The 16389-nt window shown below is 41.5% G+C and overlaps 1 protein-coding gene across 9 annotated transcripts in view; it reads left to right on the top strand.

Moving 5' to 3' along the window:
• HDAC4 (histone deacetylase 4) overlaps positions 1 to 16389 on the top strand; it is a 303006-nt gene that overhangs the window by 50670 nt on the left and 235947 nt on the right. For 7 of the 9 annotated variants that reach the window (XM_072977471.2, XM_072977437.2, XM_072977489.2 and 4 more), the window contains one exon: positions 10890 to 10961. The exons of the other annotated variants lie outside the window; for them this stretch is intronic. In XM_072977471.2, coding sequence (XP_072833572.1) covers positions 10890 to 10961 — 72 coding nt within the window. The remainder of the gene's footprint in view (positions 1 to 10889; positions 10962 to 16389) is intronic. 9 annotated transcript variants of the gene reach the window in all.

Raw genomic sequence — 16389 nt, 5'->3', positions numbered from 1 at the left:
GAGTGCCTCGTTAAGCGATTTCATCGCTCAGCGAGACACTCGTTAAGCGAGGCACCACTGTACTGTCAAAGTGTATTTTTCTTAATGCTTGCTTTCCTAGATGACCAGAGATGAAGCCACCTGCCATATGTAGAGGTGCTCCAGCTTCATCTCATCTTATTCGAGAGAAATGGGATTTGGGGTGGGAGAAGAGAAACTGAACAATTTCTGTGCATTGAAACAGGGACACTCACACTCTGGATGAGGTTGTTGGACCTGAAGATCTCCTACATTGATTTACATGGTTATATAGAGTAGGATAATGGGAAAGGGACATGAACCCACTGTGCTTATTAAAATCCCTTCCCTGCTGCTTGTCCGAAGACTGTAGTTCTCACTGTCTCCCATAAGAACTTTCTACCTGGGGCAGATATATAGAGATGTGGCATGAGGAAAATGTTTGGTCCACCCCTGCAAGCTGTGATCCCAGTTCCGATTAGGCCTACCTGTGGTTAAGGGTGTCCTCCCTTGACATCTTTTTATGTTTTGTCTACTAGATTGTTAAGTCTGCAGGCAAGAACTTTATTAAGAATCTGTGTTGCCTGGGAAACATCAACTATTTCATGAATGATAGGTTATAAAAAGACATAAAACACGTCTCTGTGTGTTACTGTTTTACAGTGACTGTTAACTAATTTGTTTCTGTAATTAGCCTAAATGTCAAAGTTATGATTTAAAGTGAGTGCATAAAGTTACTGCCTTAAAATACTTCATTAATATTTCACTGGTCGGTTGACCAAATATCTTTCAATTAATGAAATGCCCAAATCTAGGAGAAACTAGGCAAGAAATCCAGGAAAAAGCTTTGTGGCCTTATGAACAAGTTGCTCAAAACCGCAGTGTGAAGAAATATTCTCTTGCATGTCTCAGTGGTTTAGAGTCACTGCACCAGCACCCAACCAAGAGGGAGGGAGGAAGGGGAACAGTTTGAGGCATTTGGGATTTTTGGAATAAGAAGGGGAGTTTGAACTGCTTATGAGAGGAAGTCCCCTGCTACTTTTTTTAATTTAAAAAGATAGGTAAAATCTTCTACATAACTTATAATGTTTTCTCATCTGTAACTGTTCTGGGTACATAGCTGGACAGCTAGGTTATAATTGTAATAACTCAATTATGTAGTAGTCTTAAAAATGCTTTTCTTCTGTACTTTTTCCCATATGCAGAGTGACATAAGTGCATTGCATTGTGTCCTGTCTATATGCCACCTCTTACTTTTTTTAAAAAAGTGCATTTTAAAAAAAGTGCATATTTTTAAAAAATGTGCATATTCCCCATGCTACTCAACTTGGCCTTCAGTAGTAATATCTCACTTAATCAAGTCCATATGTTAACTCTTCTTCATGTCCATTATTCTTGTATTGAGCCAGAAATTGCACCACTGAAGGTACTGATGCTTTCTGTTGCATTGCTTCTAGTCTTGCTGGATATCAGTACAATCAGAGTTCATTCAATTATTCATACATAGTCTAGCATTCCTAAATCTGAAGAGCTGTCACAGTGATTAAGCACAATAGTGTAATGCATTGTGAGTGGCCCAGGAAGAGTTAAGATTGATAGCTTTTTGGTTTAAAAATACATAATCTTTGATGGATAAATAGTTGGAACCAACTAACCGGCCAGAGTATGGGCAGATTGTGATTCTGAACAATCATGTGATTTGTGTATGGACACAGATGTAAGGAAGTGGATAATGGATGAATTTAGGGGTAAATGAGGGGACCTTATACAGTGGTGCCTCGCTTAACGAGCGCACCATATAACAACGAAATCGCATAGCGATCCATTTTTTGGATCGCTTACCGATGGCCCCTATGGCCGAAAATCGCTTTGCGAAGATCGGTAAGCGTTTCGCTTACCGATCTTCGCAAAACGAAGCCGCGGATCAGCTGTTCGGCGGTTTCAAAATGGCCATGCGCAGCGTTTTCGCGCCCTGCCCTCGCTTACCGAGGGCGTGAAAATGGCTGCCGGACCGGGATGCATCACTGAACGGTGAGTTTTTGCCCATTTGGAACAATGGGCTTTCCCGTCCCACTCAGCAATGTTTCGCCATAGCAAAGGTTAATCCAGAACGGATTAACCTCGCTATGTGAGTCACCACTATGAAAAGGAGCTTTCTTGGCCCCTGCATGCTCTCTCCTTGAAAAAAAAACTATTAGGGTTGCTATAAGTCAGATATAATATGACAACACATAACATAAAGTGTATGTACAGTATATCACAGAAGTGAGTACACCCCTCACATTTCATAAATATTGCATTTTAGTATAGCTTTTCATGTGAAAACACGGAAGAAATGACACTTGGCTACAATGTAAAGCAGTGAATTTACAGCTTATATAACAGGGTAAATGTGCTGTCCCCCTCAGTATGTCACAGGACATGTTGGCATTCATGGTTCCCTCAATGAACTGTAGCTCCTCAGTGCTGGCAGCACTCATGCAGCCCCAGACCATGACGCTCCCACCACCAGGCTTGACTGTAGGCATGACACACTTTTCTTTGTACTTCTCACCTGGTTGCTGCCACACATGCTTGACACCATCTGAACCAAATAAGTTTATCTTGGTCTCATCGGACCACAGAACATGGTTCCAGAAATCCATGTCCTCAGTACGCTTGTCTGCAGCAAACTGTATGCGGACTTTCTTGTGCATCATCAAGAAGAGGCTTCCTTCTACGACAACAGCCCTGAAGACCAATTTGATGCAGTGTGCTGTGTATGGTCTGAGCACTGACAGGCTGACCCCCCCACTCCTTCAACCTCTGCAGCAATGTGTTAGCACTTATATGTCTATTTTCCAGAGCCAGTCTCTGGATATGGCGCTGAGCATGGGCATTCAACTTCTTTGGTTGACTGTGGCGAGGCCTGTTCTGAGTGGAACCTGTCCTGTTAAACCGCTGTATGGTCTTGGCCACTGTGCTGCGGCTCAGTTTCAGGGTTTTGACAATCTTATAGCCCTAGGCCATCTTTATGTAGAGCAACAATTTCATTTTTTCAGATCCTCAGATAGTTCATTACCATGAGGTGCCATGTGGAACTTCCAGTGACCAGTCTGAGAGAGTGAGAGCGATAACACTTTGTGAGAGAGAACCACCAAGTGTGCTGTTCTCCTCAGAGAAACAGCAAGGAGTGATTGATGGATGTATTGTGAAAGAACTAATTAAAATAGATGATGGAGAAATGGGGAGGAGTAAAGCGTTCGAAGTATTCTTAGCAGAGGGGAGACAGAGACAGAAGTGGGCGGAGTTGGACTTAATGAAGTGGGATGAAATAAAAGAGGAGGAAGGAAAGGAGGAGGGGCAGAAGAAGAAAGATGACAAGAGTGTGCAGATGGAAGAGACTGGAATGACAAGGTACCAATTGATAGATCTAGTGAAAGAATTTCTAACCTAAAGAAAGGAGGAGGCTTGTTACCGGACCCTCCCTGTGAGGTATGAAAAGACAAGTCAAGTAGGAAAACAGGATGGAATATGGGAGCGGTTTATCCTATTCAGGATTTGGGGAAGAAGGAGACCCCTTCTGGTGTCAACAGTCATCTCCCGCGGTTGGAGGGAGATTACGTGAAACACCCTTGTTGTGGGACAATGTGTGCGGTGCGGAGCTACCCGGTGCAGAGCACAGTTATACCAAGTCCCTTTGGGACGAAGAAAGAATAAGGAACAACAGAGATACAGATTTTTGAAAAGTTAAAAGTTATAAGTTGTTGCCAGAATTGAACAAGTTAGATCCGTTTGGTCTTGGAGCTTCTGATGTTAAGGAAAATAAAGAACCGTTATTTGGTACCGGCTGTCTTCTCTCCCTCTGTTCTTCCCACCAAAATCAGGGGCCCGCCCTCAGATGTCAAAGAACCCACTCACACACCTGCTTCCTCTTTACACCTGAGACTTGTGACACTAACGGCTCTCATGACACCAGAGAGAGAAAACGGCTACTTGGGCCCAATTTGGACATTGTCACTTAGGGGTGGCACCAGGCCGCAGACTGGGGGTTGGGGACCCCTGCTGTGTAAGATAGACTTCATACAAGAAAATGTTATAGTTCAGATGTTTGTCTTCACTTTTGACAGTATATTAAGGATATTGTTAGAGCAGTGTGTTGTGCAGGATTAAGTTTTATGACTGTAGAGAAAAAAATAAAAAAGGTTTTGAAATCTCTGACACAAAGATAGCAGTGAGAAGGGCTTTGGGTTGTTTAGTGGCTGTGGGATGACTATTTCTTTTTGTCTCATGGCCTTAGCACAAGATTTAAACCCATCCTTCTCATTCTCTTATTGTATTCTTTACAACAAAAGCTCTCTTAATCTGTGAAAAACTGTGAAGCAAAGATGTTTGTTTATTTGCCTGATCTCCCGTGTTTTCTTATAGGAGTTTGGCTAGTTCATAGATGTTTACTTTTTGAGAAGACAAGAAAGAGTGAAGGAATAATGTCTTCTCAGCACATTGCACTGAAGGCCCCCCAAATTAGCAGTGCCTGATTAAAGCATGCTGTTAGAAACACAACTGATAGTTGTAGTAGTTGTACTAGGATGTACCAATACTCTGCAGTTGTTTCTGTTTTGGATTGCCCTGTACTATCTTTCATTTGTGGGGAGAAAGTGGTGTGTCTCCTGGATGTAGACATATGTTTTTTTTGTGTTGTGTACATGTTTGTGTGTGGAAGTTAAATTCTTTGGTGCATAATATAAATTACCTCTGTATCCACTGACATACTGAGTCCCAGATGATATTAAATGTGCTGCCATTATGTTGGGACCACTTTTCTTTGCCAGATTTGCAGGGCAGAAGAGAGAGAGAGAGAGAGAGAGAGAGAGAATAACTGAATAAGACTTCACTCAGTGTTTTTCTGGATCTCTTTGAAGGATGCAGTTAGTCACTGAAATACTTACGCACTTATTTTAATTAATTAATTACCTTTATACTCAGCGTTTCCATTAAGAAAATAGCACTCAGGGTAGCTTACAATTTTTTTTTGAAAGAATAAAACAGATACAGCTATATTTAGCTAAAAATCATGTAAACCCGCTCAACTGTAAAACCATTAAAATCAGTCAGAATACATTAAAGCAGTTAAAATCAATACTACAGGGCAGGCCAAACATAATTCATAATCTAAAAAGATGTGTTTTTATTCCTTTCTTAAAATCAGTCAGAGTGAAAAAAAACATAACAATTTGGAAAGAGTTGTTGAAGTTTTGGAGCCACACAGGAGATGGTCCTCTCCCGCCTGTTTGTCAAGTGGATTTGTGAAGCTATTGCTATCTCTCCTAAGAGTGGTTAACAAACAGAAGTATTTAAGCAAAAAGTTTAGGCTTCTGCCTTTTTTATCAGAACAGCTGATGAAGCGGAAACTGAAACGTTTTGCTTGAATGTGTACGTTTCTTTTAAGTGTGCATGTGTGTGAATCTGTGAATGTGAAATGCTTACATTGGACTTGGCAATCTGTGCATGGTACCAGTTTCTGGTAGTTTTTATTTGGAAATAATGAGGAAGTATTGTGATCACCTGAATTTTTATCCACACTTTGGGAAATATGGCTTTATTTGAATGTATTTTTCTTGAAACTTTACATATTTGTTTTAAAAACTCCTGCTCATTATGTTATTTTTGTTTTATATTCCTTTTTTTAACATAGAAGATTTGCTTCTGGCTTTACCAGTTAGGGCTGTATTTCCACTCAGATATTCACACGGTTGTCAGTACAGTACAATAAATATAAAATCAATGGTGATTAGATTTTCTTATTAGTACTATAATATAATTTTAACCTTTTTGTAATATAACTGACTGGAAACATTAAGAAAAGTAGAGCATAATCCTAAGATTCTTTTCACTTAAGTAAACTATTGAGTTTGTATTCTTCCAGTCAGGCATTTGTCTCCCTGTCGGTCAGATACTGAGTGCAAACAAGCAAATACAACCACCTCGTCATGATGGGTTTGCATTTCATCATATGCATAGTGTGAATGTGCTTATGAATTGTCAGACTGCCACATTCCTAATGACAGTTCTTCTGTAATTTTTGTTCTTTGGCAGAATTCTGTTTCCTTTTAGCTGGTCTTTCGGTATAAACCTGACATTGCCTGCAATATTCATTTCAACAGAGCCTTGCATTTTTGTTGTGTGCGGTAAACTTCCTTAAAAAGCAGGAGCATTGATGCACAATTCAATTAAACATAATTGAAAAAGGAAGTTGAATCCAGTACTCCAGAATTGATATTTGTACTGGAAAGTTAATCCTCTTGATGGGAAGTGTGGTTCTTCTTCATGGCCTCTGTGAATCACACCCTGGGTAATCTGTGCCTGCGCAGAGCCTTGTCGGAAGATCCTAGAGCTTCTGCGGTAGGAAAAAAACCCACATAGTGTAGATCTCTCCCTCCATATATGTACCTTGGCACCAAGACTCTTCCTTCAGTTTCTTTCAACCACTGTGTTGAGAGCCTTGTTTCATTGTTTCTGTGAGTTTTTTACCTAGAAGAAAAAGAGTTTACTCTTGATTCCTTTTAAAAAACTTTAGACCTTATTTAAAACAAAACAAAACAAAACAAACGAACAATAGGTATTTTTCCTTTTTGCTCTGGCCTTAGGGTCGAAGCCTCCCCATCTCTGTCATTTTATTCTTTTTCCATATTTCATGGCCCCCTTGGGCCCCTTTAAGCATTGTGTGGACTTCAACAATAAGTTTCCACTTTCGAGTGGTTATGCTAAATGTCTTTGTTGCCTTGGTGAGGCCCACCAAACCGCCTCATGCCCTCACTGTAAGAACTTTAAGCGTGGAGTTCTCTACAGTCATCTCTCTAGGCTTAAGCTTTGGCTTTGGGAATAATCCCTTCAACCCGTAAAGCTGTGGTTCAGCCTGCTTGTAAATCCTCCTCATAAGCTAAGGGCACGGAAAAAGCCATTTCGGAAACAGCAAAACAACACCCTTCAGCCACACCATCACGCTCTGATGCCCCCTTGACGTCATCTAAAACTGCGAAGGGGCACAAAGCTAAGCAGTCAATATTGAAACCTTCAACATCGAAGACAGCTACAAAAAGAAAACTGACCATCGACGCCTCTTCGGCTCTGGAACCCTCACCACTGAAAAAACCCAAATCTTCAAAGGTGAAATTCCCAAGCATCACTTTTCCGCCGCTCTCAGAGTCCAGGGATTTAATTTGCATGGGCTCACCCTCAGGTGAATAAGGGCTCCCATCCCGTCAACCATATCCACCACAATCACCAGAATGGGAAGAGCAGGTGGATCAGCTCACATCCTCCCCTGATCAGTGCTCGACTGGAAAGCTTGCCAAGCATTATAAACCAGTTCCTCTTTCCAATTTGGCGGCAGTGCCACATCAGAAACCTTATTCATAGCAGCTGTAGATGTCGAAATGATCTCATTATCAAGATTGTCAAGGGCTACAGACTGCCTATCAGCCAGCACCTAAAAGACCCAGTATGTCCCACTTGGCATCACCATCATCTACCTATTCCACAGCTATCCAGTGCGGTCCATCGACGCATTTGCCACCTCAACAACAACACTGAGATATGGGCTCCAATATCGACAATCCTCAATATTGACCACTATCCAAGTCTCCATTTCATCACCATCGTGATACCGGTTCTGATATCGATATCGACCTTTGTTCATGAACACTCCATCGACATCATTGCTGGTGGACGATCCTCGGCTCCGATCAATGTCCAGGGATGCAGCCTCGACATAGACATCGACACCAATACTTTGAGGTGCAGCCACTCAATATTGATGTTGATTGTCAATCCATGGACTCTTCACACGATCAGAATCATTCAGAACAAGGCTCCAGACCACAAACACCATCCATCCTGCTGACTTCACCTGAGTCTGACTTGGCAGATGCCGATCTCCCATCTTCAGCCAAGGATTTTCAAACTTACGCTCAATTAATGGTACACATGGCTAAGTCCCTGGATCTCCAGATACACAGACCCTCAACTGAGCCTGCAGATCATCTCTACAATCCGATCTCTAAGGACACAACAATTCCAGTTCACATTTCCATGTTACCGTCCCTATTTAGCACTGCTCAGCGTTCATGGACAAAACCGGCTTCATCCTACTTGATGTCAAAAGAGCATCGACAACCTTTACTGAGTTCACGATCTGGGAGCAGTTTTCCTTCAAAAACTCCTTGTAGCTCGTTCGTCGCAAAGACTTGCTGTAAACATACAAAAGTCCAAGTTGCAGCCCACAACGGTTGTCCAGTACATAGGGGTGCTCATAGACTACACTCTTGCCCGAGCGTTCTTCTCAACGGAGAAGTGATACAATTTGACATCCTTGCTTTGCATCTTCACCCCTTATGTGCTTGTATCCTCATTGACAGTTCATTGTGTCCTTGGCATTATGGCATCCATGACATCTGTAGTGCAACAAGTATGCCTCAAAATGAGGTCACTCCAGGTGTGGTTCCTTGCCCTCTTCAACCCATTAATGGACCCTCCTCACACTCTATTATGGGTTGCTCTGGAACTGGCTGCCCAACTTCCTTGGTGGCACTTCACTCAAAACCTTACAATGGGATGACACTTCTAACAGCCACGACCTTAAATACATCACTACTGATGCCAGCCTTACAGGCTGGGGCGCTCATTGCAAATCTCTAAAGATTCATGCCCTGTGGTCAAAACAGGAGAAACTCCTTCATATTAGCGAACTAGAATTGTTAGCAGTAATAAAAGCGTGCAAGGCTTTCAGAGACCATCTTGTCGGCAAAATGGTGCAAATTTCCACCGACAGCACTACTGCAATGTATTACATTCTCAAGCCGGGCAGCACTCACTCTCCGAGCCTTCTGTATCTCACATTCAACTTATGGGAATGGTGTCTGCCACATCATATCTGCATTACAACAATACACATATCCAACCAAGACAACAATCTGGCAGATCTCCTCAGTCTTAAGGAATCTCAAGCTCATGAGTGGGAAGTAGACCTGTTCATCTTTCTCCTTCTCTGCTCACGCTGGGGCACTCCCACCATTGACCTCTTTGCCTCCTGGACAAATCAAAAGTGCAAATGCTACTTTTCCCATGCAGGAGTCAGCAAGAACTCTCACGGTGACGCGTTCATCAGCCGTTGGCCCAGAACCCTTACTTACTTGTTTCCACCATTCCTGCTCCACAAGGTGGTAGTCTGCCTCCAACAAAACGAACCCAATGCTATCCTGATAGCTCCATGTTGGCCGCAACAACAACCCTGGTTCCCGGTTCTCCACAATCTGTCATCAGACATTTATCACCTGCCCCGCTTGCCTCACCTGCTCTCGCAGAACAAAATGCAGATTCTCTACCCAGACCTGCCTGCTCTGCACCTGGCAGCGTGGAAGATTCCGCCTCCCTGATGAATGTCCTCCATTAGGTGAAGCAACCCTCAACTAGGAGAGCTTATATCTACAGATGGAAGAAATTTCAACCCTTCACTGAAGCCTCTACACTACCTTTGGTCAATCCCTCCCCCTCTACCCTCCTTTGTTTTTTTTGCTTCATCTTAAAACCAAGGACCTATCCCTTTCCTCCTTGAGGCTTTATCATGCTGCAGTCATTTCTTATCAGCCACCAACCTCTTCAGCAGCTCAGTTCTTCAGACACCCTACTCAGAAGTGCTTCCTTAAGGGTTTATCACACATGTATCCAAACGTCTGTCCACCTTCCCCTCAATGGTCTTTGACAATAGTCCTGCAACAACTTACTAAGGTCCCATTTGAGCCCTTGGCTTCAGTTGATCTTACACTAGTTACCTTTAAGACAAGCTTTCCTTGTTGCTATCATGTCTGGTCAGCGTGCCAGTGAGCTCATGGCCTGCGGTCTGATTATCCTTATCTCCAATTTTATCCAGATAAGATCAAGTTATTTGTAGATGTTTCCTTTCTCCCCAAGGTTGTTTCCCAGTTTCATGTCCCAACCCTTGGTTTTAGCATCTTTTTTTCCATCTTCATCTACTTCTCAAGGAAGAGTCCATACCCTGGATGTCAGGAGGGCTCTAGCATTTTATTTAGTCCACACACAACCCTTCTGATGAGCAGCTTGACTTTTCGTCAGCTCCCAGCTCCCTGTGAAGGTTTACAGGTGACATCACAAAGAATCTCCAAATGGGTTGCTTCAACCATCTACCTGCCATACCAGCTTGTTAGAAGGCCAGCTCCTCAGGTCATTCGCTCTCACTCCACTAGGGCAGTGGCAGCTTCCATGGCGTTTCTTCATGGCATTCCTATTCTGGATGTTTGTGCCTCTGCCACCTGGTCAAAGCCATCCACATTCATCAAGCACTATAGATTGGATGTTTGACAAAAATCTGATGCAGCCTTTGGACGTGTTGTCCTAGCTTCTACCTTGGTGTGACACCCTTCTCCAGGTAAGACAGCTTGTTAGTCACCCAGGGTGTGATTCACAGAAGCCACGAAGAAGAACGACAGGTTACTCACCTGTAATTGTAGTTCTTCGAGTGGACCTCTGTGATTCACTCATCCTGACCTTACTTCCCCACTGTCATGCCATGCAGCTCTATTATATGGCGGTTGACCTAACTAAAGGGAGAGTCTTGGCGCCAAGATACATATACGGAGTGGGATGGATCTACACTAATGTGTCTTTTTGCTACTGCAGAAGTTCTAGAATCTTCCGACGAAGCTCTGCACAGGCGTGGATTATCCAGGGTGTGATTCACAGGTCCAATTGGAAAACTATTACAGGTGAGTAACCTGTTGTTCAGTTGACTGTTCTTTCTGTGTTTTCTAGTGTTCAACTAGCTATTTCATCATAATTCCACTGAGCTTTAACCTGATTGATCTACTAACATTAGGTGAACTTCTTTCTCTTTTCAGATGGACTTTCGGGCAGGGACCAGCCAGTAGAATTGTTAAATCCAGCCAGAGTTAACCACATGCCAAGTTCTGGTAAGAGACAATGCATTTAGCCTGCTAATGTTATACCTGTGAATGAGAATTGTATCCACTTAAGATTGAAAGCTAACTTAAAATCAGTATGAATATAATGTAATTTAGTCAACTGATGCTCAGAATATTTCTCTTTTTAATGCTAACAGGTGGACCAAAGTAGAGGACACCATTCAGAACTCAATTTGCTCAGGGCTCACAATGTTACTTTCTTCTACCCACTTCACAGATTTATAGATTAATTTAGCAATGGTCAACCTATGGCACATGTGCCACAACTGGCATGTGGAGCCCTTTCTGCTGACACGCAAGCCATAGGTCACCAGATCACTACTCCCCCCCCCCCAATGCAGCCAAACCTCAGGAGGCGGCTGCAGCCAGTGATGGTGCTTCGGCAGGCAGATCCGGAGCAGCTGGTGCTGGCAGCGGAGGGGTCTAGAGTCACCTCCATGCTGGGATTCCCTCTTCCACCGCCACTTCCGGTTTCAGGTTCTCCAAGTCCGCTGCCACCGCTGTCACGGCGGCGGCACACCGCCTGCTGTTTCCTGCCCCCCAGTTTGGGCATGCAAGCCCAAAAAGGTTTGCCGCCATTGGATTAATTGTATCACACGTTTTCTTTAGTTATTTGTAGAAGACTTTCAGGTCTGTATCTTGAAGAGCTTTTTAAAATAAACATATGATTACTGCTTATAAGCCTGCTGTGGGGGAATACTTCATATGTCAGTGCGGGTAGATAATATTTGAAGAGGTGTTACTCACAAGTTAACTGGGAACTTAAGTAATTCAGAAGAGTTAAAGTCCAATTCTGAAATATTCCTGGGACTTAATAGAAAAATTTACTTCTCTAATTCTGTTACCAGTTTCCCTCCTTGTAAGCTTGCACTGGAGTATCCTAAATTAGAATTCTATAAGGAACCAAATAAGTCTGGTTAACTATACGAGTTAGAGTTTCTGAAACAATGTTATGTTAATGAAAATTTATTCTAGAGCTGCCATCAGTTTAAATCATATTCTTGTCCTCATTGTAGTTTGCCTCAGATTGAAGAAAATGCAAAAAAGTAAAAACAAAAAGTTTAGATACTAAACAACTAAGTGATCCAACTGTTTTTATTATTTTTTTTGCCATTTTTTAAAATTGGCAAAAAAACACAAACAACATACAAGACACAAACAACATACATGACAAACACAAACATATATGCGGGGTGATAATTTCCATATGTCCATCTACGTAGTATACAATTCTGACTACATAAACCATATTACCCTACTAACATATTTAGACCATTATTAAGATCAAAATGTGACTTCCTAACTATAATGATTAACATACGTACATTATCTAAAATATAAACTTAGACCTATATTGATCTTTTATTCAAACAATTCTATTGTTATATTTAACATAAGACATTCTAGTTTAAGATTTTCATATGCTTATCTATTACCCATAAAACGTGAAAGTCAACATAATGCTATATCATAATTGTATTCCAGCATCCTTATTATATCCAATTAAGTGTTGAAACGATAGGATATCTATATGTGAAACCTTAACTGCATAGTCAAACTATGATTCATGAATTACTTATTTTTATATTTCTATCTTGTCATTAATAACTTCTAAACAATCATATTCAAGATACATATTGTAATTTAAAAGATTATATGCACTTTTCAACCATTTAAAACATTCAACCAGTTTTTGTTATATTTCTCAGCTCTATGTATAGACCAGGGATCTCAGATTACTTATAGCCTTGTAAACCTAGAATTAATTTCTTGCATTCTTTTTACCAGCTTTGAAGTGCCATCTATAAAATCTCTTTAAGTCATTTTCTCTCTGATTTACCTCTATCAATCATATTCTGCCTTTGAATCCAAACAGTATCTAGTCTGTAAAATCAACATTTTGTTGCCCTTCCAGCTTCGCCTTCCCACTTCCCTGCTTTGAGTGTTCTCCCATCAAATTAATATCTATTTTTGGAGTAATCTTTTCTTTTATATGCATCCCTCCTTCATCCACCTGACCCTCCCTCTCACCATACAAGTTCGTTATTCTGGCCTCCTTTTTGGGGGTTTTACCCTCCTTCCTAACAACAGATAAAGTCATTCTCTCTGGGGCTGCCTCTGCTTCGATAGTCTGGACTGGTGTCTTCAGATCCTTTTCTTTTCCAATCCATCCTGAGAACAACGCCTTCACTTCAGCAATCTGGGCCGTCATGTAATTAACAATGTTTATTTGGCACTCCTGTAAAGCGTTCTTGACATATTCCTCCATTTTGAGTTGGGCAGCGTACTCTCTGGTTCCTGAATATGAATCTCACATACAAAAACGCTTTCTGTCACAGAGAAAAAAAATTCTTCTATTTTCTCCTAAAAGCTCACCAAATCAGCTTGTTTATTCTTTCCTCCGACCAAAAGTCATAAAGTAATTAAGTAATAAAAGTCAATTGCTCAGTACAGCTTGTAATTTACTATGCTAGCCCAGGCTCCAACTTTCACTACACAGCTCCAATTGTAGATCCAGCCATGATGAAAATCCGTTTAATTTATAATCCACCTCTCTCAGCACAGTTCAAGATTGCTTAAATTTCTCAGCCTCCTTAGACTTTTAATTTTATATTGTAAAAGTTATTCCATCTGTCAGAGTACAGGGGATGAGAGAGAAAGAAGTCTCTATCTGTATCCGTATCTTTATCTGGTTTCTGTTTCTGTTTCAGGCGTGACGTGGTAATCATTTACGATGATTCTGGGCTTAAAAGCTTATTTGCCGCTTTGAAATTACACTGTCTTCTTTAAAATCAGCCTCTTAGTTTAATTTATATTTGCTGAAGCTGTGTTAGGGTCAATTAGTCTCTGTTCATGCAGTCAGACATAAATCTTCATGCCTCCCCACTCCTGGCGGCTTGCTCACCCTTACAGTGCCTCATTGAGTCAGTTGCTCCATAGGAAGGAAACTGTTCCAAAAAACAGACCGCCATCTGAAATTCGGAGGTTTCAAGCCCTACTTGCTGCAAGACCACTCTTCTGTGGAAAACGTGCCCCTCCGTTGCTTGCTTTTTGCTTTGCTTTTTTTGCATTTCCAAGGGGTCTTGCTTGCTTTCCACTTCGCTTTTTTTGAATTTCCGAAGGGTCTTACAGTGATTTTGTGTGTGTGTGATTTTTTTCCCCTTCGGGAAATGGTGCTTCAACTTACAACCATTTTGAGTTACGACCGGAGTTCTGGAACAAATTAAGTTCATAAGTCAAGGCACCACTGTACACAAAACCAGATAACTGAGAGAAGATTCATGTGATGTGGCTGCAAAAAAGGCAAATGCTATTTTAGGATGCATTAACAGAAGTATAGTCTCCAAATCCCATGAGGTACTATTTGCCCCCTATTCAGCACTGGTTATGCCTCATCTAGAATACTGTGTCCAGTTCTGGACTCCACACTTTAAGAAAGATGCCGACAAACTGGAGTAAGTTCAGAGGAGGGCAGTAAGGATGATCAGGGGACTGGAGACCAACCCCTATGAGGAAAGACTGAAAGAACTGGGCATGTTTAGCTTGAAAAAAGAAGACTGAAATGAGATATGATAGCACTTTTAAAATACAGAGGAGGGGCAGGATCTGTTCTGAATCATCCCAGAGTGCATGACAATGGGCTCAAGCTACAGGAAACCAGATTTTGGTTGAATATTAGGAATGTTTCCTGTTAATACAATATGACAGTGGAACCAATTACCTTGAGAAGTGGTGAGCACTCCAACCCTGGAGGCATTCAGGAGAAAATTGAATAGCCATCTGTCTGATCTGCTTTGACTTCCAAAGGATTGGGGATGCAGCTTGGGTGTACTCTTGGACTCTGCACTCTCTATGGAGACTCAAATACCTGCTGTGTCTGCTTTGGTTGATTGCCAGTTGTGCCACTGCTTAGATAAGAAATACTTAGCAACAGTGCAGTACTTCACACATCGACAATCCAAAAATGGACTACTGTAATGCTCTTTATATAGGGCAGCTCTTGAAAACAGTGCAGAAACTTTTAGCAGGTCCAAAATACGGCAGCCAGATTGATTACGTGGACTAGTAAATTTGATCTTGCTCTTCGTACATTTCTGTGCTCAATCCAGAGTGTTGGTTATGATTTCTAACACCCGTAATGGCTTTGATACTTGTTGGAAGGTCTCTCCAAGAAATCAACAAACTGTTTCACCAGCTCCTCTCGATCAATGTTGCTAAAAGTAGCCACACCAAGGGTTTTTGAAGTCTGGCAGAACTGCTCTTGGAACATCCTAAGATCAGTGAACTGGGGTGAGATTTTTCATGTAGCTCACTCCCCCCTCCGCTGCCTATCTTCTTCTGCCTCAACATCCCATTCAGGCCAGGACAAACTTTCACACATAGAGAAGAGCTTAGCAATTTTCTTCACCTCATACTTGATAGCTGTCATTAAACTGTATATCTTCCTCTTAGTGAAAATGTGTTTTATTCACAGTTCCATGGCTATATGTAGAGGAATATTTAATCTATCTTCTTTCAGAGATTAAGAGCTTCATGATTTAGCCGTTGTTCAGGTCCAGGCTAGAAATACCCTCCCCATCTAGTATTAATTTAGATTTATGTTGGACTGACCTGGCCTTTAATAGCAACATGTGCAGATCAAAGGGTTGCTGATAGGGTTACCTCAGTTCTGAAGGCTGGAAAGAAGACCCAAGTATGGAACAGAAAGTATGCATCTGGGGCGTGCTGTCCTGTATCGGCCTGTCCTTACCTTATATCGTATCGCTCCCTACCTGTCATTACTGATACAGTCCTGTTCTCAAAAACTTTTATCCATGATGAAATATATCAAGCAATTCTACATCCCTCTATCCCCAGCTGCCCATACTAAACCAAATCTGATTAGGGAAAAACCACTATAATTTAGGTTATATAGTTATCCAGGAATTATTAAAATTATGGAAAATTAATGAATTTATACTAAGATAAGGGTAAAATAAATTGAACAATTGGTAGTAACTCTGCTCTCCCTGTATCCTTTCTTGAGCACAAAATTTAACTTACCCCAGTTCAACATGTTGAAAAAATCCCTATTCAGCAACTAAGACCCTACAGAGTGTTAGTTAAATTGGAAATTAATTTGAGTAAGTCAATAAGGTTATATAAATAAAGGAAATGAATAAATTAATAATAGATTCAGGCTCAGACAAACAATAGCCACCAGAACATTCACTGCAGCTTTTTTGAGGTTCTGCTACTAACAGGTAAAAGAGCAAAGGAGAAAGAACTGCATGAGAAACTTAAATATGAATTTTCAGTCGCATTACACACTTTTCTTTCATATGCATTGTAATTGGAAAACACTGGTACCATTTTGATCAGGGATTGCAGGCTGGGTTCCTGCAATTCCCACTTCTTTCCCCCCTGCCAACCACAG

Source organism: Pogona vitticeps, chromosome 1 (assembly GCF_051106095.1).
Source record: "Pogona vitticeps strain Pit_001003342236 chromosome 1, PviZW2.1, whole genome shotgun sequence".
Taxonomy (NCBI): domain Eukaryota; kingdom Metazoa; phylum Chordata; class Lepidosauria; order Squamata; family Agamidae; genus Pogona; species Pogona vitticeps.
The sequence above is the reverse complement of the archived record's forward strand: the minus strand, read 5'-3'. Positions and strand labels throughout refer to the sequence as shown.